Below are 26,918 nucleotides of genomic sequence, written 5' to 3'. Positions count from 1 at the left end.
TGCCAGATAGTGACTGGAGGGAGTCCAAGTAGTGTGTATGCGGGGAGCATTGTCGAGGCCACGTTATGTCAAGGATCTAGGTATATTCTTACCACGTGTATGCCATATCCAAAAATTTCATTACTTCATACAGCATGTCCGACCCACTTTTTCTTACTATTGAATACACCATGAATTGTCAAACTAATAGAGCAAGCTTATCGGCGAAAAGATCTAAACCTCACAAGCACTTTCTATTTCATTTCACAAATAAACGTGGTCTCAATTCTAATCTCAACGATGTCCATTTCCACTTGCAGTCTGCCAAACCCCATGTACTTTTTATGACAGAATCTCAGTTATTGGTTGATTCAACTACTGCTCATCTCAGATGCCCAAATTATTCGCTGTATGATTCCTTTCGCCTCAAAGGTGGTACTTGCGCATATGTCCGTTCTGATATTCCCTGTCAGAGACTTGGCAATTTGGAATCTCCTCTCTTTGATCTTCTCTGGCTTAAAATCTCTCTACCTCATTGTGTCAAATTTATCTGTTGTCTCTACCGTTCTCCCAACTCCACTAATCACTTGAAGCTCTTTGACTTCCTCTCTTTGCAACTTGACTTTCTCCAGTCCAACTTTCCTAAGAGTGAGGTAATTTTCCTTGGTGATTTTAATGTTCACAACTCCAGCTGGCTTTTGTTTTCTAGTCACACCGACCCAGCAGGTCGAGATTCTGAGGCTTTTGCAATTACTAATGACCTAGCACAGATTGTTCATTTACCTACAAGAATACCGGACAATCCTAATCATACAGCCAATACGCTTGATCTTTTTCTCACAAACAACCCTTCTAAGTACACATTCGAAGTGAGACATCCTTTAGGCACTTCAGATCACAACTTGGTGATTGGCTCTTCTCCAATGGAACCTTTATCTCATGGCTATTCCCAACCTCATGTTGTTTGGCATTACAAGAATGCAAAATGGGACGACATGCGAGACTTCTTTTCTTCTCTTCCTTGGTCAGATTACTGTTTCAAAACTTCTAATGTCAACATTTGCTCAGATCGTGTCAGTGAAATTATTCTTGCAGGAATCTAATCCTTTATTCCACACTCCACTTTAAAATCTCGTCCTTTATCTAAACTTTGGTTTTCCAATAAATGTGCTAAGGCTGTTCAAGAGAAGAATGTTGCATATCGTAATTGGCTTGTTTCTAATTCTTCAGTTTCATTTTCTGCGTACAACAAAGCTCGCAACAATTGTAAAGCAGTTATTAATCAGTTCAAAGAGTTTGAACAGGCTAAGAGTAGAAAACTTGCTTCTTGCCCTAATGGTAGCCGAGCATTCTGGTCTCTTGCCAAAGCTATTGGCCGCAACTTTTGCCCATCTCTGCTCCCACCTCTGTCCAAACCAGATGGTTCTGATATCAGTTCAGCCAAGGATAAAGCTGACCTGCTAGCATCCCATTTTTCTTCCAGCTCATGTATTAATGATCTTGGTAAAATACCTCCCAACATTCCCAACACGCTCCATTCAATGCCTACTGTGGTCTTCCGTGAGAAGGATATCAGAACGATTTTGATGAATCTTGATGCTAAGAAAGCTCCAGGTCCTGATGGTATTTCTCCACTTGTTCTCAAGACCTGCGCTCCTGAACTTACTCCTATTCTTTGCCGCCTTTTTTCACTTTCTTATTTCAAAGGTGTTTTTCCTTCTGCTTGGAAATTTGCTCATATCCAGCCAGTTCCTAAAAAGGGTGACAAATCCCTCCCATCCAATTATCGTCCCATTGCAATTACTTCTACTCTTTCTAAAATAATGGAGAAATCAATTAACCACCAACTCTTAAACTACCTAGAAATCTTCCGTCTGATCAACGATTGCCACTATGGATTCCATCACTGTCGATCCACTGGTGATATTCTGGCTTATGTTACCCATTTATGGACTAATTCAATGGAAAGGTTCAGTGAAACACAAGTAGTTGCTCTTGACATCTCAAAGGCTTTTGATTGTGTTTGGCATAAAGGTCTTCTAAACAAGCTTTCATCTTATGGTTTGCCAACTGTTTTTAGTAATTGGTTATCCAGTTTTCTCTCTGATCACTCACTGAGGGTGATGGTAGATGGCTCTCTGTCTTCTAACTTCGCCACTAATGCCGGTGTTCCCCAAGGTTTTGTTCTTTCCCCCACTCTTTTCTTCTTGTATATTAATGACCTTCTTCCATTGACTGGAAATCCTATCCATAGTTTTGCCGATGATAGCACATTGCATTCCACTTTCCATTTTGAGAAATCTTGTCCTGCTCAATCAGCTTCAACTTCTCAAAAATCTGCTACCAATTCCTTAAATGCTGATCTTCAGGTAATTCTCCAGTGGGGCCAAGGCAACTTAGTTGATTTCAACCCTTCTAAAACTCAGTCTTGTCTTATATCTTGCAAAAAGGATTCTTCTGCTCCTATGCTTTTCTATGCATCACTCCGATTTCTCGGCAAAATGATATATCTTTTTTGGGGATTACCCTGACTTCTAATCTCTCTTGGCACAAGCACATTATAAATATTGCTTCCTCTGCGTCTAAAAAACTTTGTTTTCTCTTTCGCTCTCGGCGTTACTTTTCTTCCAAACAGCTGCTCACTCTGTATAAATCGCAAATCCGCCAGCCATGGAATATTTGGGGGCACCAATCTGGGGTGGTGCCCCCAAAACCTCTCTCAGGCTTCTTGATTCCATTCAGAAGAGGGCAGTTAGGTTAATTAACGATTCATCTCTTACAGAGTCCCTCCACTCACTTTCTCATAGACGTACTGTTTCTGCTGCATGCCTCTTCTACAGATACTTCCATGGACACTGTTCCTCTGAATTGGCTTCTATAATTCATGCTCTCTCTTTCAAAACAGTCTGAACACGTGCCGCAACCAGCCAACGTCCATTTACTGTCCAACGTCAAACCCACAGAACCAACTTTTCATCTTCCTCATTTATTCATTCAACTGCCATTTTCTGGAACAACCTTCCTTCATACGTATTTCCTGAAAATTACAATCTACAGAGGTTCAAGTCCAATGTCAACAAATATTTTCTTTCATCTTCTCAACCTCCAACCGAAGCACGGTACTAAGTACTATAGGTTCTAATACCTCTCGTGTTTGGGGTTCACATAAAAAAAAAAAAAAAAAAAATGGATGTCAGACGAACTAATGAGACTTATGGGAGAGAAGAAAAATATATGGATGCATATAAATTATGAGGTGACACAGAAGCCTCTGGCACATATAAGCTAGTCTGTAATCAAGTCACAAAGGAGATTAAGCAAGCGAAGTCAGAAACCTTTAGCAAATGATATTAAGAAAAACAACAAGGATTTCTTTACTTATATAAACTCTAAAAGGAAGGGGGATGAATCAGATTGGTCCACTTGATATCGATGGTTTGAGTGTTGATGATCCTGCTCAGATAGCTGACAAACTGAATGAGTATTTTGCATCTACATTCACACATGAGGAGTTATTAAGAGAGGAAAATGCCAGTAATGATTTTTCAAAAACTATGGAGAAATTGTTGAAATTAAACATAAGAAAGGCACCTGGGGTTGATGGGATCTATCCAGTTATATTAAAGGAGGCGGCAAGGAACTAAGCAAACCCTTAACCATAATTATGAGAGCATCCTTGGACTGAGGGGAAGTCCCCACATAATAAAGATATGCAAATGTATCCCCAATTCACAAAGGAGGAATCTAAGGGTAACACGAGTAATTACAGAGCAGTTAGTTTAACTTCTGTTATAGGTAAAATAATGGAATCACTGGTTAAAGAAGCATTGTAAGATCATCTAGACAAGACTACAGCAATAATTCAGACACAGCATGGATTTGTTAAGGAAAAGTCTTTGTTAAAATATGACTGGAGACTGATGTGGTTACAAAGGAATTGGATGCAAAAAATAAATTTTGATACCTTATACTTGGATTTCGGGAAAGCTTTTGACACTGTTGCGCATGGAAGATTACTGTACAAATTGGAGAAGTATGATATTAAGGGTAAGTTACTGTAATGTAAAAAAGGATGGTTGAGTGGGAGAAGACAAAGAGTGGTAATCAATGGATACTGCTCTTCGTGGACTAATGTTATTAGTAGAGTCCCACAGGGTTCGGTGTTGGGTCCACTGTTGTTTTGTATATTTATCAATGATATTTATGAAGGTATATCACGCTTAGTGTTGAAGTTTGCAGATGATACAAAGATTGCCAGGGTTGTTAATGACAGTAATGGCAGTGTGTTACTGCAATATTTGGGTAGATGGACTGAGAAGTGGCAACTGAAGTTTAACTTTGACAAATGTAAAGTCCTACATATGGGTAGAATTAACCCCAGAGGAACATACCAACTGTGTGGTACTACATTTAGGTTGGTAGAAAATGAAAAAGACCTGGGAGTGATTGTGCAGTCAGATATGAAGTTTTTTGAACAATGCAGACAGGCTGCCAGAGCAGGTCATGGGGTATTATCAATGATATACAGGAATTTTGCTAGCAGGGAAAAGGACGTGATTATCCCTTTGTATAAGGCAATGGTTAAGTCACACCTTGAGTGCTGTGTACATGTCTGGAGGCCTCATTTTAGGAAAGATGTAGAGTTGCTTAAGTATATACAGAGAAGGGCAACAAGATTGGTGAGGGGAAAAAAAGGGGTCCTCTTATCAAGAAAGGCTTAATTTCTGCAAATTGCAGTGGCTGGACACTAGGCACCTGCGGGGTTATCTGATTGAGGTGTATAAGGCCTTGAATGGGTTGAGCATATTGAATCTGTTGGGATTCTTCCGCTTGTTCAGATTACGAACCTCAGGGGGCATAAATTCAAATTGAGGAGATTGTTGTAAAATAGATGTGCAGAAATTTATCTTTAGCCAGTAGGTGGTTAATTGCTGGAACAAATTTCCATCTGCTGCTATGGAAGTTAATTGCTTAAATAAATTTAACGAGGAAGTGGACAAAGTTTTAGAGGGAATGGTTATGTGAAATTGTTTTGTTTTTTTTCCCTGATGCTACATGAGCTCATATGCTTTCTTACTTGCATCTCATGCCTCTATTAATACTACTACAGCGGAGACAGACAGATGAAATCCACGTATTTGTGGGTAGTAAATGGATGGCCATTACACAAAAGAGAAGGAACTGGAAAGTTGCTGAAGAAGCCTTCATCCTGCAATGGATTGAAAATGGCAGATGATGGACTTGCTGGGTGGTCAAGGTTGCACATACAAGTTCTACCATACTTGTATGGCAGAACTTAACAGGCAACTGGATCAGTACCACTCTGATGGTGAGAACAATACAATAAAAGTGGATATAGTTGTATGAGTCTTCTTCTTCTTCTTCCCCACCAATGCAGCAAGAGCTTGGCCAACTTCCCCTTGCCTCACCTTTAGTGTTCTGGTTTAATATTTCCATGACAGAGTGGACGTGAAATGATCTTAACAATTCAAGCAACTCAACATCACTACAAAGAAAGTGTGATTTCTGTGAGATTATTTCATTATTAGTTTTATGCTTACACAGATTGGTGGACAGCACATTCGTAAAAAGAATCAGAAACCTTTTGCTATTGACAACAATAGATAATAAAACATACAGTATGCAAATATAAGTTGTCATATGGTATGATCACAAGTTCCTTGACATCAAATAAATATTTATACTTTCCAGGGGGTTTTTTGTTGATCTGGTCATAGAAAAGATGGGCAACTTTCTGATTTTCAGAAAGCGATTATCGTTAGAGCATGTTAAAAGGAGCCACATTGGAGAAAACATAGGAAATCACTGATGCAGCAAAAAGCAACCATCTCAAAAATATATAATGAGTAGAAGACAAAAGGAAAATGAATCTCTAAAAGGAAGGAATGCAGCTGAAGGTGGTACTACTCTAAGAATATGACTGCAGGAATTTAAAGCAAATTGTGTGTCAGAATAGAAGGCCCAGTGTACGGAAAAATGACCAAAAAATCAATTTAGGCAACAAAAGTCCCATTTCCAAATGAATTTTGCAGCAAGAGTTGAAGAATCTGGGATTTAGTAATAATGATTCTATAGAAAAGCCACTTTATTCTCTAAAAATTTGGAATATTCAACTGGAGCAGTACTGCAAAGAGGAAGACTGGACTTGAGAACAGTGGAAAAAAGATTATGTAGTCTGACAAGTCTCATTTACACTTTTTTTCACCAATGGTAAGACAAAAAAGTTTAGCATAAACCTCATAACCCCAGGGGCTCACATCTGGTGAGTGTGGGCTTGGCACACCCAGGGTCCTGAGCTGGATATCATCATTCTTCTCTTTCTTGGTTCTACTTTTACTTCTCTCTCTCTCTCTCTCTCTCTCTCTCTCTTTCAGGGTAACTCGGAAATTTTTTTTTTTGGCTGGTGCAGCAAAAGTCTCAGGCTTCCTTGCACCATATGGCTAATAATAATAATAATAATAATAAAGGCATGGATTCAGACTGTCTTGTGTCTACCAGTCAAGTGGCTGGAGGTAGCATTACAGTATGGGATGACTAAGATGTAGGTTAGTGCAAAAGCATCATTTTAACATAAAGAGTATACGTTAAAATGCTTTTGCACTAACCTACATGTTAGTCATTCTACCTTGTAGCATGAGGCCTTTGCCTTAAATATTTATAGTATGGTATATGTTAAGCTGGTACAGAATGTGTCAGCTCATACTATTAGAAGTGTCATTTTACCTCCAATTAATATCTTTCAGTCATATCAGACAAATTTCCACCTGCAATGCTTCATTTTTATCCAGATTGCGATTGATTCTTTTAAGATGACAATGCAACTATCAACTGAAACAAAATTGTATTTGAATGGGTCAAGGAGCATTTCCTACCTGAACCCTGGCTGCCTAATTCTCTAGATCTGAATATAATTGAGAATGTCTGGGATATGGTGGAAAGGGTAGTTCAGCTTCACTGTTCTCTAATGACAAAATACAGAAGCTGACAACTATTCTGAGAGAACAATAGTCAAATCTAGAGCTAGACTCACTCAGACACCTAGTGGAATCTATGCCATGATGTATATGGGGTGTAATTTGAACAATACCTACATTAGTAGATAATGAATAAAAGTTTCTTATTCTTTGGCCAGTAAGTATACTGGTAATTGCTGCGTCACTGGAATATGATTATTTTCAGTTTGTCAATGATCAAATGTATACTTTCAGCCAATAAATGAAAACATCTGAATTACCCCCATTCCCCCCCCCCCTCCTCTCTGCAATTTAACATGTTTCTATAATAAATAAAAAGAAACTTACCACCGGGTGTTTCAACTGGTGACTTCCTTTCTCGACTTTCTCTTGCTAAAAGAAACAAATGCTTTTAATCAAGTACTGGAGAATAATTTAAGTTACTAAGCAATTTTCAATGAAAATATCAAACATATACCTAAATTGCATTTGGTATATAAAAAGGAATATTCCATTTATAATTAAATGTTAAGGATGTATATACACAGTGGAGCTTGGATAATTCGCAATATTGGTTATTTTTAATTATTTTTCTGCCCATTGAACATCCTAATTTATAAATCTGAATTATTTAAATTCAAAGTTTGGATAATTTGAAATAATTTTTATGCCCCTTCAACTTCAAATTATCAAAGCTGTGTGTATGACTACATATGAATACATATATGAATGAATATACACATATTCATAACTTAAAATCCACAGAAACAGAAATTGTGAATACTGTAATGTGTACAAGCAATAGATAAAATCATTCATAAAAGAGTATATAGGTACACCGCTGATTTTCTCGGAATGGATGGGTCGGCACCTCTTTTAATCCAGATAAAATTACGAGAGGGCAATCAAAATTCTCATAACTAACAGAATAGTTTATAAAGTTGCAACAGACAGCCTTGTGTGTAGTGCAAGCCCACTTAGATTGTTTACACTGCAGTTTTTGGCAGTAATTCATTGATTTATGTTATTATTAGCTTATTTTACTTAAATTTATTAGAAGCCTAGTTATGACTTCTAAGAAAGATGCAAATGTCATGTGGTGTTAAGCATAAACACCAGTCCACATCAATACAAAATAAAGCAAAACTGCCGAAAAAACCAGATCAAAGTGATTCCATGTGGAGGCTGTGTGACATCTATGGTATTGGTTCAACTGTTTATGATAAAAAGAAGCAAAGGGATAAAATATTGAAATTCTATACAGACAGTGATTCCGACAAGAAAATGAGCATCAGAAAAACTATGAAAGATTATAAGAGTACTGAGCATGGTCAAGTGATGATGGAATGGTTTCAACAATGTTGGAATGATGGAGTAAACCTGTTGGGCAACATGTTAATGGAACATGAGGGTGACTACAGTGAGGGATGGCTTCAATGGTTTAAGAAGCGTTATGGAATTTCTATGCGTAAAGTGGCAGAGAAAAATGGTCCACAATCCACAATGGAACTGCCAAGTATGTGAAAATATTTGTTAAGCTTGTAGCTGAGCAGCACATCAGTCCCAATCATGTATATAATGCAGATGAAACTTGATTAAACTAGTGATGCCCACCTAGAAGGTCATTAACAACAGAAGATGATGAAGAGCTGACACAATTCAAACAATCTAAGAACAGCATTTCCATCTTAGTGTGCTCAAATGCTGCAGGCACACATCCTGAGCCACTGGTGATCAGAAAAGCATTAAAATTTACCGAGTAATATACCATTCCAATAAAACTTGCTGGATTATCACTGAGATTATCTTAGAATGCTCTGAAAAGTTTTTTGTGCCAAAAGCAAGAGTACACTGCACATCTGTAGGCCTACCTGATAACTGCAAAATTCTTCTTATTCTGGACAACTGTTCAGCTCACCCCAAAGCTGAACTCTTATATAAGAAAATTGTTTAACAGTATATTTACCATCAAACTGTAAATCACTTATTCATCTCCAATAACAAGGAATACTGCACTCTGTGAAGGCTAAGTATCACTCATTTCATGAAATGTATGTTAGATGTGGTTAATACTGGCAAGTCTATAGAGATATTTATTAAAGAAATCAACTTAAAAGATGTGCTTTGGTTCATTGCTGGTGACTAGGAGAAGGTACAAGCAACAACACTAAAGAAATGCTGACATACGTTGTGGCCTGCCTTGATGTTTGATAATTCACGAGATAAAAATTTTGACAATGACTTTACAGGTTTTCATGCATTAAAGGAGAAAGAGGTTGTTCATGAGTTGCTTGAGAATGCAAAAAAGTGTGATGGGACCTGTTGCCAAGGATCTAGAAAGTAGGCTAAATGAAGAAAATTTGGCTATGGATGTTGACAAAGAAATGCCTGCTGTTTATCACCGTACTGAGTGTAAAATTACAGACATTGTTCTAAATCCTGATGAAAACAATGAAAGTGATGAAGATAACAGTGATGATGATGAAATAGATGTAGCTGAAAGACCTACTATTGGAAATTTAATTGAGTTGTTGGGTGACTTAATCAAAGTACTAGAACAAGGTACCTTTGTGATGGCGCAACAGCTAATGATAGTTTATTCGATGCATGAAAAATTACGCAAGGAAGAATCAAAGCACAGGAAACAACTTTGCTTGGATGAAATGTTTAAAAAGATAGCCCAGAAGAACCAATAAAGACCCGCCCTCACCTACTTCCACATATCGCAGAGTCATGATATTTTGTGTGTAGCATCGTACATATCTCTGTCCTAAAGGTGTAAAATTTCAGTCCTGTGTCTTAATTTGTTTTTCTCTTACAGAGCTGAACATGTGACAAAGTAGCATCGTGGACCAAGTTGAAGCCAAAGCTGTAATCCCGTATCTGTTCCTCAAGGGGGAAATCTCCTAAAGAAATCCACAAGGAGATGACTGCTGTACATAAGGATGAAGCCCCATCCTATGGCATTGTGAAACACTGGCAGAGACAGTTTAGGTGCGGTCAGACATCGGTAGAATCTGAGCCCATTCCAGGTCATCCCCATTCAGTCATTGATGAAAGCACAATCAGAAAAGTGGAGTCATTAATTGTGGAAGATCGCCGGATATCTGTGCGTGAATTGTCCCAGGAGGTGAAGATTAGTGTGGGCTCTGTTGAAATAGTCCTTCATGACTACTCCATTTACGGAAATTGAGTGCAAGATAGATTCCCCAATTATTGACTGGTTTCCAGAAGGCTGATGGACAACAGAAATCACAAGAGGTTATTAGCCCTGTTTCAAAAAAATGAGGAAGACTTTCTCTCGTCTAATCACTCAGGATGAAAGTTGGATACACCATTTCGACCCTGTAAGTAAAAAGCAGTCCATGGAGCGACATCATGGTTCCCCACCCCCAAGAAGGCAAGGGTCCAAGCACCAGCAGGAAAGATCTTGCTGGCAGTGTTTTGGTATGAGAAAGGTGTAATAATGACTGATTACCTGCCGAAAGGTAGAACAATTACAGGTGCCTATTATGCCAACTCACAAAATTATGGGAGAAAATCAAAACATGTAGGTATGGCATGCTGTCTCCATGCTGTGAGAATGCTTCAAGACAATGTCCCAGTTGACACTTCTGAAATTGCAACAACACAAGCGGCCACTTGTGGATATGAAATACTCCCCCTTCCAGCCTACCCACCTGATCTTGCACTGTCGGACTTCTTGTTTCCTTCATTTCTTTGGGGGACCCACTTCCGTGACAAGACACTCATTTCTGCAACAAAGTCATGATTCAAAGACCAACCTCACCACTTCTACAAAAACGGTATCTATAGCCTCATCCATCAATGGGGAAAATATTGTAAACCTGCTCGGTGGCTATGTAGAGAAGGACTAAAACCTGTGCCAAGAATCAACGGGCTAGCACCTCTGCAGCTAGGTCAGGGCGATTCTTTATTGAACCACCCTCGTATGTTGCAATGTTGAGACTTGCATCATACATATTTATGTAGACTACAGATAGCCCTAGACCAGTGCTTTTCAACCTTTTTTTTTAATAACGGCACCCCTAAGTAATTTATTTTATTTTGCGGCACCCCTACTCAATTTTCTGTCTGTTAGATTCGATTCTCTGTGTGTGTGTGTGTGTGTGTGTGTGTGTGTGTGTGTGTGTGTGTGTGTGTGTGTGTGTGTGTGTGTGTGTGTGTGTGTGATATTAAAAATATATGTTATGATATTTATTACAAAAATATAATTATAAAAATTACATTTTATAATACAAATTATATATATACAGTATATAATTTTATTCTTTATACAGAGGTACTAAGTAAACATCAATTATAGATCACCACAAAATTAAAAAAATACGGTACACTTTTTTTATAATGAAATAAACATAAATTAAAAAATGATAAGTTTAAGTATAAACCCAAATTGCGTGGCACCCCTGGAATGTTGTTGCGGCACCCCCGTTGAAAACCACTGCCCTAGACTATGAAATTACATTCACACCAGCATAAACTGCCGTTTCAATTACAAACTGAAAAACAGCTTATACAGTAGACTGTCAATATAACAGCCACCTCAAATAATGGTACATTGAGATCGTATGTATACATACAGTGCAGATGTCTTGCAGTGTTGAAAAAAGACAAACGGCAAGTCATGTGATTACCGTATTTGTTTACATTTGCCATTTTCAAAGTGAATTCTATACTAATAATCACAGATTATACCACTATTTTACATTTATTTTAAATTAAAAACTCCTCACTATGGCTCCTAGAGTTAACAAACCTCCTACAAAGAAGAAAAGAAGAAGCTTAGTGACAAACTTGATATAATCCAAACTATTAATTACATTAGGATCACTTGGAAAGTTAATTCATATACCCATTTGTATTGTGTCTGTAAATTGCATCTGCTCTCTGCTCGAGTTGCCTGTTTTGCTGGATGAAAAAACCCAGTTATTATTATCCATATGGTGCAAGGAAGCCTGAAGCTTATGCTGCACCAGCAAAAAAAATTCCCAAGTTACCCTGAGAGAGAGAGTCAAAAGTAAAAAGGAATCATCAAGAAAGAGAAGAATGATGATATCCACTTTAGTATCTATACCTAAGACCCACCAACTCAGCAACGGAGTGAAAAAAACCTATAAAAGTTCCTCACATCATCGACGGGATTCGAATCCGGGCCTTTTCCATCCGGTGTGGGGAGGACAGTAATGATACTACTGTGCTATCCACACAGATTAAAGTTGATATAATAAAGAAAATAGAACAGGGAGTAAGCAGGAGTGTATTAATGGCAATATATAACATTGGATTGTCAACATGTTTATGTTTTTTTATGTGCAGTTAATAAAATTGCATTCCTAATCTCTCTATTTCTTATTTGGCCTCATTATTTCTGCATTAAATACATTAAAAATAAAACTTTCTAGATAACAGAAAAATCAAAATAATGACACCTTGAATCTCCGAAGGTACCATTATTCTGAAAGTCTACTGTATATTGTTAAAGTTTCTTACTAGTTGTAGTTAGTATAAAGAAGTACATCTGTGAGAGAAAGAAAGAAAAAAAACTTTTTTTTGTAATGGCATGGAGAAATGTATTTCTATTATTTATTTTAAACCTAAAAGTTCATAGTATGAGTGATGGTCATTTTATACAGCTTTGCATTCCTCAATTCTGAACAGGATTTTTAAAAAACACCACTACTAAACTCTGCTTACTTTAGATCAATAACTCGTTAGCTAAAAGCAAACCTCCTACAATTCAGTCACTTCCCCCATAATATGAATTTATGGTCCCTAGTTCTGGAATCACTTATAACAGTGAAAAATTTGCCTTCATTCATTTTACTATACCTCTCACTGCCTTATAAGTCTCAATTAGGTTCCCAATGAAATGCCTGGTTAACAAGTTCTGTAACCCGCATAATCTCAAAGTCTTTCCTCATACAGTCACCCTTTTGCAGATCTCAGAGTTGCCTATCTTTGCACCAAAAAAGCTCGATGTCCTTTTTTTTAGGCAATACCTTCATATTTGGATACAGCATTCTAAGTGCAGTCTTACAACTGCCTTATATAATGAGATTATAACCTCCCTATCCCTACAGGCTATTGTTTGATATATCATCAATAAGACTTTGTGGTCTTCCCTGACTGCCCATCAATACTACTCAGGGAACTTCATATCTATCCATATCATAACTCCTAGATACCCTTCTTCGTTACTGTTTTTAATTCAATCCTACAAAGTTTACAATTTATTTTGGGGTTGCTATTCCCCAAGGAGAAGAACATGTATTTTGTTGTATTAAAACATAGCTGCCACTTTTCTCATCACTCTTAAAGCCTGGCCAAGTTATCCTGAAGGGCTGCTACTTAGCACTAATCATTAACCACTCTCCCACATCAGCAAATTTTGATTTCATGCCCTCTATCTCCTCATTGATGTTCTTTGTAAAAATCAGAAATAACAGTGGTCCAAGATCCAATATTTGGGAGACCTGACATCACACCACTCTGAAGTGTATCCATTAATCACAACAGTATGCCTCTTACCCTGCAGCCACTCTGTAATCCAACTCAGAATCTTGCCTGTAATTCCAACATGTTCCAGCTTATACAGTAACCTCTAATGAAGGACAAAGTCAAATGCCTTGCTAAAACCCAAATAAATTATGTCAAAATTATCCCCTACATCCCTCAGGATGTAACTGTGCCAAAATAGCTAACCAGATTAGTTAATCAAGAGAATACCTTAACAAAACCATGTTGTGTGTACATCAGAATTCTATTTCTATCTAAATGGCTCTGGATTACACTCCTAATAATTGCCTCCAAGATTTCCCCACTGAAGTCAGACTAACCAGTCTATAGTTGCCATCTATCTCCAAGAATTGCCTTTATATATTGTCAATATGTTGGCACTTCTCCGCAGAGCAATCTCTCCCTAGTCCAATGATGCACTCAAAATTAACATTAATGGCTCAATGCACACTCTCTGGCTATCTCCCTCAAAATTACCTATGAAAAGTCCTATTCAATTCGTCAGCAGCAACAACAACAGGTTAACACTTTCCAACACCTATTTCCCAAGGGTCTGATCTAGTTCATTTCCTTCTTCTTTGTATTTATATACATGAAAACCTCCTTGTTCCTGTTCTTTTCTCTCTTTTCTCATACTCAACCTTTGACATCACTTTAACATTTTCTGTGGTATTATTACAGATCAACTTGCAGCTGTTGTAGGTCTCAATACTTTTCTTCACTCTGTAACTTTCCTATGCCATATTTTTCTGCTCTATTAGACTAGTCAAGCTCCATGTTCATCCATCTTGGCATTCACCTCACATTTATATCTTCTTAATCATGAATATGTGGATTTATTTACTATTGCTTTAAAAGTATTCCATAAATCTATTCACCCTCCCACTGAAATCCGCACAGGTAATAAATGCAATGTAGCATCTTAAACTGTCAAGTCCCCTTTTCTAAAATTAAAACCTATACCTTTACCTTTAACAATTGCAATACTTTTCTTTATCTTCCAACTAATGATTGTGTGATCATTTCCTGTCAATGGTTCCTATACTATCAGCCCTATGATGTAATAGTAGTGGCATGTGATGCAAGAAAGCAAGTACATCAGGTTAGGTTGTATTTTTTGACTTATTTAACCTAACAACTTCCACAACAGATGGAAGTTTGTTCCAGCTGCTTTACCCAACTGCTGGCTAAAGGCAAATTTCCGCACATCTATTCTACATCTGTCTTTCCTTAATTTGAATTTATGTCCCCTTAGGTTCGTAATCTGAACAATTGAAAGAATCCCATCAGAATTCAGCATGCTCAACCCATTCAGGGCCTTATACACCTCAATCAGATCACCTCACAGGTACCTAGTCTCCAGCCCCTGCAATTTGCAGAACTTAAGCCTCTCTGGGCAAGAGGATCGCTCAAACAAATCTACATCCTTCCTAAAATGAGGCCTCCAGACTTTTACACAGTACTCAAGACGTGGCCTGACCATTGCCTTATACAGAGGAAGAGGGACAATCACCTCCTTTTCCCTGTTAGCAAAATCCTATATATCATTTTGTCAATGATATATAGGAATGACCTGCCCTGGCAGCCTGTCTGCATTGCTCAGAAAACTTCATATCTGCCTACACAATTACTCCCAGGTCTTTTTCATTTTCTACCACCTTAAGTGCAGTACCACACAGTTTTGGTACATTTCTCTGGGGTTACTTCTACCCATATGCAGTAATTTGCATTTGTCAAGGTTAAATTTCAGTTGCCACTTCTCAGCCCATCTGCCCAAATTTTCTAGATCCCATTGCAGTGGCACACTGCCATTACTGTCATTAACAACCCTGCCCTACTTTCTCTCCTAACTGTTTGACACAACTTAAAACCATAATTCAATCTTCTCAGGCTGTCCAGTCAGAATTCATAATAGAGAATCTCCTTATTGCTCTGTTGTAAGAAGCTGTTAAATAAACTTAGGGCTCACATCTGGTCAGTATGGGCTTTGCATACCCAGGGTCCTGAGCTGGATATCATCATTCTTCTCTTTCTTGGTGATTCCCTTCTACTTCTGACTCTTGTTTTCTCTCTCTCTCTCTCTCTCTCTCTCTCTCTCTCTCTCTCTCTCTCTCTCTCTGGTTTGATGGTGGAGCTAAAGTAAGATTTTCCTAGTGTGCTGCTAATAATTTTGATGTTTGAATAATTGAATTGAGGTGAGATTAGTTTCCTTTCTCGCTGTGCTGGGAGGGAATGTAAATTACATTTAAAGAATATCAAATAGCAATAACAGCAGTGTCAAGTTACTGATGACTGATTTGTAGGTAGTGCTTATTGCTAAAGTTGATAAGTTAATAGGATCGATCTTCGTGTCTACATTACATGAGATTACTTTGGATATTATTTTCTCCTACACTGCAGCATGGAGGGGAAAAGGACAAGAAAATCATTACAAACTGGGGGGAGGGGTGGATGAGCTTCTGCTTTTCCCCATCTACCCTCTAGATTTCCCAGGTTGAATTCAGATCAAATTAAGAAGTTAGAAGGTAAATATCTTAAGGGAAAAAATATTAAAGTGGTGAATACAGTGTCAAATTTGGATGGTTTGCAAGGAACAAATGATGATGCCCAGAAAATACTGTTCAGGTGGAGGTAGTTGGAGAAATTACAAGTGTGACAATTGAACAGGGGGGTGCAAATAAGTGACGAATTAGATGTTGATATTCAAGGTTTGGGAGAGGTTGGATTTGATGATTTCACAGATCTCAATGTAGATGGTGATTTTGATAGTTTATTTGGAGATATTACAAGAAGTAGTACAGGAACCAATGTTCTGAAAGTGACATCATTGTTTCAAATATTCAAGAACGTTTGTTGTTTGTTATTTGGTTTTTAGGAGCATTAGCAACTAAGCCCATATTGCACCGGAAATATGTGGTGGTCATTCCCTTGACCTTTCCGCAGCCTCCGTATTTGGTGGTGATGGGCTCGAACTCCGATCTAATCAAGAAGCGTGTGTATTGCACTGCTGCTCCTTCCCACCTGGCTAAGGAGGCGCCATATATTCAAGAACAGAGTTATATTATGACGTGTCAACTGTGTATGAGTTAATCACTAAGTTAAAGAAGCATGTAGTAAACTACACTACAAGTGAGTCGAGTAAAATAACAAAGATGGCATCAAACTTTATATTAGATAAGTGGGTGTACATTGAAGTTATTGCAACAGCTGTGCTGATTGATAATGAAAGACTAAAAGCAAAATTAGAAGAGATGGCAGTTAGAGTTGCCCTTTTTGATGAAATTGTGAGGGCCAATCCTTTCCTCCTGCTCAGAAAGAACAGCAAATTTGCATTGATAAGGTTAAAACATACAGTAGTGTAGTTAAGGAAGATATAAGTGATGGTAATGAAGGTGGTAAAATCGGTAATAGAGGTGGAGGGGGTAGGAAGTAATAAGCAGAAACAGGTGAACACTTTAATATTAAGAGCAGATGTTAATGCACAGCTTACGAGTAGAGAAAAGAAGTGGTACTAAATGTCTTAAAAGATGATTTTAAGGAAATTAAAGTGAGAAATCTGCGAACAATACGAAATAAAGGTGTTTTGATAGAAGCAGACAATAAAGAAGATTTGAACAAAATAATAGGTTCAGAGACTCTAGTTAGTAAAATTATGATAGGTTGAAAACAAATAATCTTTCCATACTGGTGTATGATATACCCAAGGATATTACGAGGGATGAAATAGTTGAAGACTTATATCTAAAGAATTTGAAGGACTATGGTTATGATCTCGAAGAGGTAAAGAATGGAGTTGTATTTAGATTTAATAGTGGAAACAAGTTAAATTTGACTAACTGGGTATTGGGGTGGCCCCAGAGTTGTTAAAATGTTTGTTTTTGAGAGACAGAATATTTTTGGGATTTTCTTCCTATAAGTTTAGAAAATTCACAGTTGTGACCAAATGTTTTAAATGTCTGGGATATGGCCACTCCGCCCAGTACTGTAGTCATAAAACAATGTCATGTGGTCATTGCGCTGAGGGGAGCCATGTTTATGCTGACTGTCAGCGCAAGGACCAACATCCAAATTGTGTTAACTGTAAGCATAGAGGTCGTGACTATAAACACTCTGTAAAAGATGTAAATTGTCCAGAATATGTTAAAGCTCTGGAATTAGCAAGTTCATTCATAAATAATGGATAATGATAATAACGATTGTATTAAACAGTTTTGATTGGCACATAATAGTAATAATAATCAGATATTAAACATAGTTCAGCTGTTTACAGGAGCCATATAGCATGAGCAGAGTTATAGACTGGTAGGCTTTCCTTAACTGCTAAATCAGTTTATGTTACTAGAGTGAGGCGAAGAGCAGCAATAGTTATTTTTAATAAGAATTTAAACATAACTGTGGTATCAGGATTGTGCACTCAAGATATTGTTTTTATTCATGTTGTTATGCCTGACATTTCATTTTATTTATTGTCATTGTATTGTTCTCCAACAGATAATACTGAATATTGCACTTCATGTATGGAAGGTACATTGGCACAGATAGGTTATGGCAATGTAGTATTGGCTTTTGACATAAATGCTAAATCCAATATGTGGTTCAGTGGTATGACTGATAACAGGGGAATATGTATGGAGGATTTTATAATATTAAATAATTTAGTTGCACTTAAAATGAATGTCAACAACCAACATGTACTTTTAGCAATGTACATGGACAATCGAACATTGATTTGACACTGGTTTCACCAGATTTTGTAAAGAGAGTGTGTCACTGGGTTGTTGATGAGAATGCAACAGTGACCATCGGGCTATATTATTTCATGTAAATGTGGGGGTATATAGTAAGACTTATTATATTAAAATCAATGAGCAGATGAGATTTGCATACAAAAAGATAGATTGGAAAAATTTAATGAATCCTTGCAATTAGTTTTTGGCAACAATAAGTATTTGGCTCTGAACACTATCAATGCCACAGAATATGCGTTTTATATTCAAAATGTACTTCTTGAAGCTTTGAAGTATGCAGCTAGGCATAGGAAAGCCACAGATAAGCAAGTACCATGGTGGTCTGAACAACTGAAAATTTTAAGGCGAGATGTTTTTTCAGCCAGGAAGCAATTTCAAAGATATAGGTCTCGTGATATAGAAGAGGCTAACTATTATAAGGAAATATATAGGTGTGAAAGGAGGGAATATCATAGGGCTATTTATCAGCATAAGTTAAGATCATGACAGAATTTGGTAAGAACTGCAGGAAATAGTAATCCCTTGGGGATTACTGTATAAGTTGACTATTAATAAAAAGATAGAGCAGGATATATTCCACACAGTAATAGTAGATGGTAGGGGGAAACAGTTAGTTGGGAGACAACTATTAAAGTTCTCATAGACAAACTGTTTCCTGAGAATTGTGTAAGTAATGATACTCTTGAACAGCATGAGATGAGAGCAGACAATAGAGATTATGTCAACGATGAGGATATCTCTCTTTTTACAGTAGAGGAGTTACTTGTAGTCAGTAAACAGATAAATGTTGATAAAACTCTGGGGATTGATTTAATTTAGAACACTATCAGTAAGTTATTAGAGATATATCCTCCAGTTTTGCTTAATAGGTATAACAAATGTTTATTGGAAGGCACATTTCCTGTTTTCTGGAAATGTGCCCTTCTGAAATTGTTGCAAAAACCAGGTAAAGAAAAAACAAGTCCCAAGAGCTTTCGGCCAATATTGCTGTTACCTAACCTAGGCAAGTTGTTTGACAGATTGATTTTCCAGTGATTAAGTGGCTTTATGAATTTGTTAGAAAGGCATTAGAAAAGGATGCATCTTTAAGTGTTAATGATATTTGTGAAGGTGTGGAATCTTGTTTGTCTAGTACCACCACGGTCTTTCAAGATGTCATGTATAAGCAGGTCCATGGCACAGCCACGAGTTTCCCTATTAGTGCCATTGTGGCCAATTTGGCCATGGAAGAAGGCCATGGAATCGAGGATCTTTAAGGATTTGGAATTTCCCATACATAAATGAAAAAGATATGTTGATGACACATTCACCATTATTCAGAAGGGGAGAGAAGATCAAACACTCAATGTGCTTAACAGCTTCTCCCCGTTTATCCAATTCACCTCAGAGGTGGAGACAGAGGGAACCCTACCATTTCTTGACGTGTTGGTGGTCAGAGAAGGATTTAGGCTTAAGACCAATGTTTTTAGGAAGCCTATGTGCCGGGGTCAGTATACCATTACAACTCGGCACAGACCAGCCAACACAAAAACAGTGTAATCAAGGCTTTAATTGAGAGGGTGGGGTCCCACTTTACCAACCTCAGAGGATAAAGATAATGAGATTATTAGTCACAGCAGACCTTAAGAAATGTGGTTACCCCCAGAGTGTCTTAGACAGATTCATTAGGGGAGTGATGTCTACCCTTAGTGAACCATCTATCCCTGTGGGCACTGCATACATTCCTTACTATCCGGGCCTTACGGAACGCATTGTGCGAATAGTTTCGGGGTGTCAAATACACTGTGTGCAACTACTGGGATGGAGGTTGCACACAGTGATATCAAGAGTTAAAGACCCCATACCAAAAGGAAGCCATCAGCGGGGTAGTTTATGAAATTAAATGCTCGGATTGTGAGGTATGTTATGTGGGAGAGACGGGGTGGCAACTTAAGCACCAGCTGAGGGAACACATGAATGCAATAAACACTGTAAATTACGGTAAGTCTGCTGTGGCAGAGCATTTCTGGGAGAAGCAACACCAGATCTCCCCGGAGGATGCTGTCATCACAGATCATGCAGAGGGGTTCTGGAACCATAAATGACTTCAGAGCTTACGCATTGGGGCAGCCAGTAATACCATTAATAGAGATAAGGGTGTATGTTTACACACTCTCTTTGAAACGGTTGTCTTGGGACACGATGAACGGTTTCGGGTAGTGCACTCCCGAGCCATTTCCGGTTCTGGTGTGCAAATGGGAAATACAAATCACATTCCTGGGGAACCATGTGATGAATGCCGTGGACCTGCTATTTAAGGATGTGGCATACAGCAAAATGTACGCTGTTGAGAAAGGAGACTGCTGTCTCCAAAAGATACAGCTGTTACGGTACATTTTAATTTTTAATATTCTTTAATATCTGTTTTCAGTCATATTTTAATTGTTTTTATTTATATATTTTAAATATTTTAAACTAGTTTTAATCATTTTATTGTAAATACAGTGTTTTTAGTTTCAGTATTAAAATATTTTCAAGTACTGGTTGGTGTGAAGTTTAATTATTTAATATGAGTTTTCCTGGCCTTGTAGGCCTATTTAGAGATAACTGAATAAGTGGTTTTTTCCTAGCATGGAGACTTCATTTTTGTTAACAGGGCATGGTTCTTTGAATAGTAAATTATATTATTTTGGTTTAAAGTCAAACCCTGTGTATGTGGTGATGAAGAAACTTGGTGCCATGTATTACATGATTGTTTGTTGTATGAGAATTACATAGCTGAATTAAAGAATGTAATTAGCGATTTGAGGTATGGAAATGAAAATAATTTTTTGTCAGATTATAATAAGTTTGTTGCTTTTCACAGGTTTGCTATTTCTGTATTTCTAAAAAGAAGACAGTTATCAGCCTGGATATTTGTAAACTAATAACTGTTCACTGTATAGATTTTTTTCTCTTCCCCCCCATCCTATTCTTGTCCCATTGTTTTTTTTTTTTATTTTATTTATTTATTATTATAAAGTATTTAGGGGGAAAGGGCTCATGCCACGAGGTAGAATGGCTAACATGTAGATTAGTGCAAATGCATCATTTTAACACAGCTAGCTACCAAAGTAGTTGAATTAATTAATTAAATTGGCATCATTTTGGTTATATCTGATATTGTGACTGCCTTCACAATAAGTTGCCATGGTATTGTACTACCTCGAAAAAATAACACTTCACCAGTGGAGAAGACTATTATTATTTATTCTCGGCAGATACCACACCACCCAGACGGCATGTTGCTTCTCTTCGGTGGGTGGGTAGGTACCCTGGTGTTGTAATAATGACAACCCATAACTGGGCTGTAACTATTGCAACACCAAGGTACATGCCCATCCACCGAAAAGAAGCCAACAAGCTTTGAAACAGTGCCGTCTGGGTGGTGGTATCCGCTGAGAATAAAGAACAAGAGTCTTCTCCACCGGTGAAGTGTTATTTGTTTGAGGTAGTACAATAACATGGCAACTCATTGTGAAGGCAGTCACAATATGAGATATAACCAAAACGATGCCAATTTAATTAATTAATTCAACTACTTTGGTAGATAGCTATGTTAAAATGATGCATTTGCACTAACCTACATGTTATTATTATTATTTAATTTTTATTTTTTTTGTTTGCTGGCACTGTGAAATTTAACCTAGTGCACGATAAATTGCCAGGGTGAGATTTGGGTAGGGAGTAGAGGGTTTTTTGTTTTTTTTTTCCTAACCACCCTGGTCTTCGTTTTTTTTTTTTTTTAGTATTTATTTATTATTATTATTATTATTTTTATTTATTTATTTATTTATTTATTTTTCTTCCTTTTGTTGTGTTTGCTGGCACTATGTAAGTAACTGAGTGTGGGGTTGTGGATCAGGATGGTGTCTTTTTTTTTTTTTTTTTCCCCCCTCCTCTGCTCACAGGAGTAGGAAAGTGATTCCTGAATGCCTGTGAGGGGAGGAGAGATTTATTATTTTATTCTATTATTAATATATAATTTTTTATTATTACTTATTATTTTATTTATTTATCATTTTTTATTTTTATTATTACTTATTTTATTTATTTATTATTTTTTATTTTTATTATTACTTATTATTTTATTTATTTATTTATTTATTATTTTTTATTTTTATTATTACTTATTATTTTATTTATTTATTTATTTATTATTTTTTATTTATTTTTGTGTGTTTTTATTATTTATTTTTGTGTGTTTTTATTATTTATTTTATTTATATATATATATATTTATTTATTTATTTTTATTTATTTATTTTTTTTGCTGGCTCCCAGGCTTGGACAACTTGGGGGCAGGATTGCTGACACCCTCTGGTCTAGCACTTCTACCGAAGGGTGCAGGAATTTTGTGCAGTCAGCACAGATAGTATAGTAGACCCAGGCCAGGCTCAACGTTCATAAAAGACAGGTAACAGTTATCAGGGTGGTGGCTGGGTATCCTGTATATAACATAAACTCACACTTACACATTACACAAACCTAACACTTTATTTATTTATTTTTCTTTACCAGGAGTGTTTTAGTATAACAAATTCAGTGATATTAGGTGGATTTGGACAAATGTCTAGAGGCCACCAAAGACTATAAAAAATAAAATCTCTCTCTTGAATATTTTGTTATTAAGCAGGATACAAAACAGATTTCTGCTTAAATATTTAAAGAAGCTCTGATCAAAGTTCTTATAGATCTTAAGATATTACTGCTATTTTAAAAATGAAACAGCTAATTTGTAATGAAATGAATTTTTATCTTGTATTCATAGAAATTTCACATAATAAAACAATAACAATAAACTAATGGAAATACAACAGAATAGTAAAGAAGATAATCAGGCGAATAATGGAATATATGTAAATGGGGAATTTGAATTCCAAGGCACTTACATTATATATATATAAATATATATTAGAAAAAAAAGGGGGAAAAAAAATTTTTTTTTTTTTTACCTTGTTCAGGATGCTGAAACCTAAATACATGATATTTTCCAAGGATAACTCTAGACCCAGTACGTAGCACTAATGGATCTGCTATTTCTCTTCCATTCACATAACACATAGAATTACTACAAGGACATAAATTTACAATACCTAGAATAAAAAAAAAAAAAGCTTCAGGTATTGCCTAGTCATTCTAATAAAATGGCAATAAATTACAGTATTATTATTATTATTAATATGAATTTTAAACATTTAAAAAATAATTAATACAGTACCTGATAGTATTTCATTTGGATAATAATAACACTGGTCCACTTTTTTTTTTTTTTTTTTGTCTTTTTTAATACAAATAAGTGAATTCATGATTAAAACTTTTAGATTTTTTTTTTTTTTTTTTTTTTTATGAAAACCTTAAACACAATTGGTATTAGAACCTATAGTACTTATTACTGTGCTTGGATTGGAGGCTGAGAAGATGAAAGAAGATATTTGTTAACATTAGATTTGAACTTCTATAGACCATAATTTTCAGGAAATACGTTTGAAGGAAGGCTGTTCCAAAAAACGGCAGTTGAATGATAAACGAGGAAGATGAAAAATTGGTTCTGTGAGTTTGAAGTTGGACAGTAAATGGATGTTGGCTGGTGGCAGCACGTGTTTGGATGGTTTTGAAAGAGAGAGAGACCAGGAATCAGAGAAGCCAATTCAGAAGAATAGTGCCCATGAAAGTATCTGTAGAAAAGGCATGCAGCAGAAACAGCACATCTATGACACAGCGAGTGGAGAGACTCTGTTAGAGACGAGTCATTAATTAACCTAACTGTCCTCTTCTGAATGGAAGTTAGAAGCCTGAGAGAGTTTTTGGGGGTACTACAAAACTATGTGGGAACAATATCCATTTGCAATTTGTACAGAGTGAACAGCTGTTTGGAAGAAAAGCAATGCCTAGAGCGAAAGAGAAAACCAAATTTTTTAGATACAGAGGAAGCAATATTTATAATGTGCTTGTGCCAAGACAGATTAGAAATCAGGGTAATCCCCAAAAGAGATATATCATCTTGCCTAGAAATCGCAGTGTCACCAAAGATAAGCATAGGAGCAGAATAATTCTTTTTTTGCAAGATATGACAAGACTGAGTTTTAGAAGGATTGAAATCAGTTAAGTTGTCTTTGCCACACTGGAGAATTACCTGGAGATTGGCATTTAAGGAATTGGTAGCGGATATTCGGGAAGTTGAAGCCGATTGAGCAGGGCAAGGTTTCTCAAACTGGAAAGTGGAATGCAATGTGCTATCATCAGCATAACTACGGATAAGATTTCCAGTCAATGGAAGAAGGTCATTAATATAAAAGAGGAAAAGAATGGGGGAAAGAACAAAACCTTGGGGGACACTAGCATTAGTGGAGAAGTTAGAAGACAGAGAGCCATCTACCATCACCCTCAGTGAGCGATCAGAGAAAAAACTCGATAACCAATTACAAAAACCAGTAGGCAAACCATAAGATGGAAATTTTTTTAGAAGACCTTTATGTCAAACATGATCAAAAGCCTTTGAGATGTCAAGAGCAACTGCTTGTGTTTCACCATTGAATTTTTCCATTGAATTTGTCCGTAAATGGGTAACATAAGCCAGAATATCACCAGTGCATCAACACTGACAGAATCCATACCAAGAAACCTTCAGACAGAAACTCTACACCCAGTATATAGCACTAATGGATCTGCTATTTCCCTTCCATTCACATAGAATTACTACAAAGACATAAATTTAGAATATCTAGAATAAAAAAAAAAAAAAAAAGCTTCAGGTATTGCCTAGTCATTCTAATGAGGAAAGTTTCTAGGTAGTTTAAGAGTTGGCGGTTAATTGATTTCTCTATGACTTTAGAAAGAATAGAAGTAATTGCAATGGGATGATAATTGGATGGGAGGGATTTGTCACCCTTTTTAGGAACTGGCTGGATATGAGCAATTTCCAAGCAGAAAGAAAAACACCTTTGGAATAAGAAAGTGAAAAAAGGCGGCAAAGAACAGGAGTAAGTTCAGGAGCACAGGTTTTGAGAACAAGTGGAAAAATACCATCGAGACTTGGAGCTTCTTAGCATCAAGAATTACTACAAGGACATAAATTTACAATACCCAGAATAAAAAAAAAAAAAAAAAGCTTCAGGTATTGCCTAGTCATTCTAATGACTAGGTAGTTTAAGGAAGGTTTCTAGGTAGTTTAAGAGATGGTGGTTAATTGATTTCTCTATGACTTTAGAAAGAATAGAAGTAATTGCAATGGGATGATAATTGGATGGGAGGGATTTGTCACCCTTTTTGGGAACTGGCTGGATAAGAGCAAATTTCCAAGCAGAAGGAAAAACACCTTTGGAATAAGAAAGTGAAAAAAGGTGGCAAAGAACAGGAGTAAGTTCAGGAGCACAGGTTTTGAGAACAAGTGGAAAAATACCATCGGGACCTGGAGCTTTCTTAGCATCAAGATTTGTCAAAATCCTTCTGACATCCTTTTGACAGAAAACCACAGAAGGCACTGAATGGAGCATGTTGGAAATAGTGGGAGGGATTTTACCAAGATCATTAATACATGAGTTGGAAGAAAAATGGAATGCTAGCAGGTCAGCTTTATCCTTGGTTGAAGTGACAACAGAACCATCTGGTTTTGACAGAGGTGGGAGTAGAGATGAACAAAAGTTGCAGCCAATAGCCTTGGCATGAGACCAGAATTCTAAGCTACCATTAGGGCAAGAAGCAAGTTTTCTACTCTTAGCATGTTCAAAATCTAGTAAGGACTGATTAATAACTGCTGTACAATTGTTGCGAGCTTGGATGTAGGCAAAAAATGAAACTGAAGAATTGGAAACAAGTCAATTACGATATGCAACATTCTTCTCTTGAACAGCCTTAGCACATTTATTGGAAAACCAAGGTTTAGATAAAGGACAAGATTTTAAAATGGAGTGTGGAATAAAGGATTTCATTCCTACAAGAATAATTTCACTGACACGATCTGAGTAAACGTTGACATCAGAAGTTTGAAACAGTAATCCGACCAAATAAAAAAAGAAAAGAAATCTCGCAAGTCATCCCATTTTACATTCTTGTAATGCCAAACAATACGAGGTTGGGAATAACCATGAGATAAAGGCTCCACTGGAGAAGAGGCAATCACCAAGTTGTAATCTGAGGGACCACTCACTTCGACTGTGTACTTAGAAGGGTTCTTTGTGAGAAAAAGATCAAGCATGTTGGTATATGGTTAGGATTGTCTGGTATTCTGGTAGGTAAATGAGCAATCTGTGCAAGGTGATTAGTAATTGCAAAAGCCTCAGCATCTCGACCAGCTGGGTCGGTATGACTAGGAAATGGAAGCCAGCTGGAGTTCGCTTCCATATCCTAGATTTCCATTAAAATCACCAAGGAAAAATAACCTCACTGTTAAGAAAGTTGGACTGGAGAAAGTCAAGTTGCAAAGAGAGGAAATCAAAGAGCTCCTAGTGATTAGTGGAGTTGGGAGAAGGGTAGGGACAACAGATGAATTTGACAGAATGTCGTAGTGAGATTTTAAGCCTGAGAAGATCCAAATTACCAAGTCTGTGACAGGGAATATCATAACGGACATATGCACAAGTACCACCTTTGAGGCGAAAGGAACCATACAGCGAATAATTTGGGCAACTGAGATGAGCAGTAGTTGAATCTACTGATA

General features: G+C 36.9%; 1 protein-coding gene across 4 annotated transcripts in view; it reads right to left on the bottom strand.

Annotated features, from left to right (window-relative positions):
• Positions 1-26,918, bottom strand: part of unc-104 (kinesin family member unc-104) — a 1,041,320-nt gene that overhangs the window by 623,002 nt on the left and 391,400 nt on the right. For all 4 annotated transcript variants that reach the window (XM_090382707.1, XM_090382708.1, XM_090382709.1 and 1 more), the window contains exons 16-17: positions 23,215-23,355; positions 7,302-7,346 (exon numbers count right to left, since the gene is read on the bottom strand). In XM_090382707.1, the coding sequence (XP_090238833.1) occupies positions 7,302-7,346; positions 23,215-23,355 (186 nt within the window). The remainder of the gene's footprint in view (positions 1-7,301; positions 7,347-23,214; positions 23,356-26,918) is intronic.

The sequence above is a fragment of the Mastigoproctus giganteus genome, chromosome 10, assembly GCF_048544385.1.
Source record: "Mastigoproctus giganteus isolate SK-2022 chromosome 10, ASM4854438v1, whole genome shotgun sequence".
Lineage (NCBI taxonomy): Eukaryota > Metazoa > Arthropoda > Arachnida > Uropygi > Thelyphonidae > Mastigoproctus > Mastigoproctus giganteus.
The sequence above is the reverse complement of the archived record's forward strand: the minus strand, read 5'-3'. Positions and strand labels throughout refer to the sequence as shown.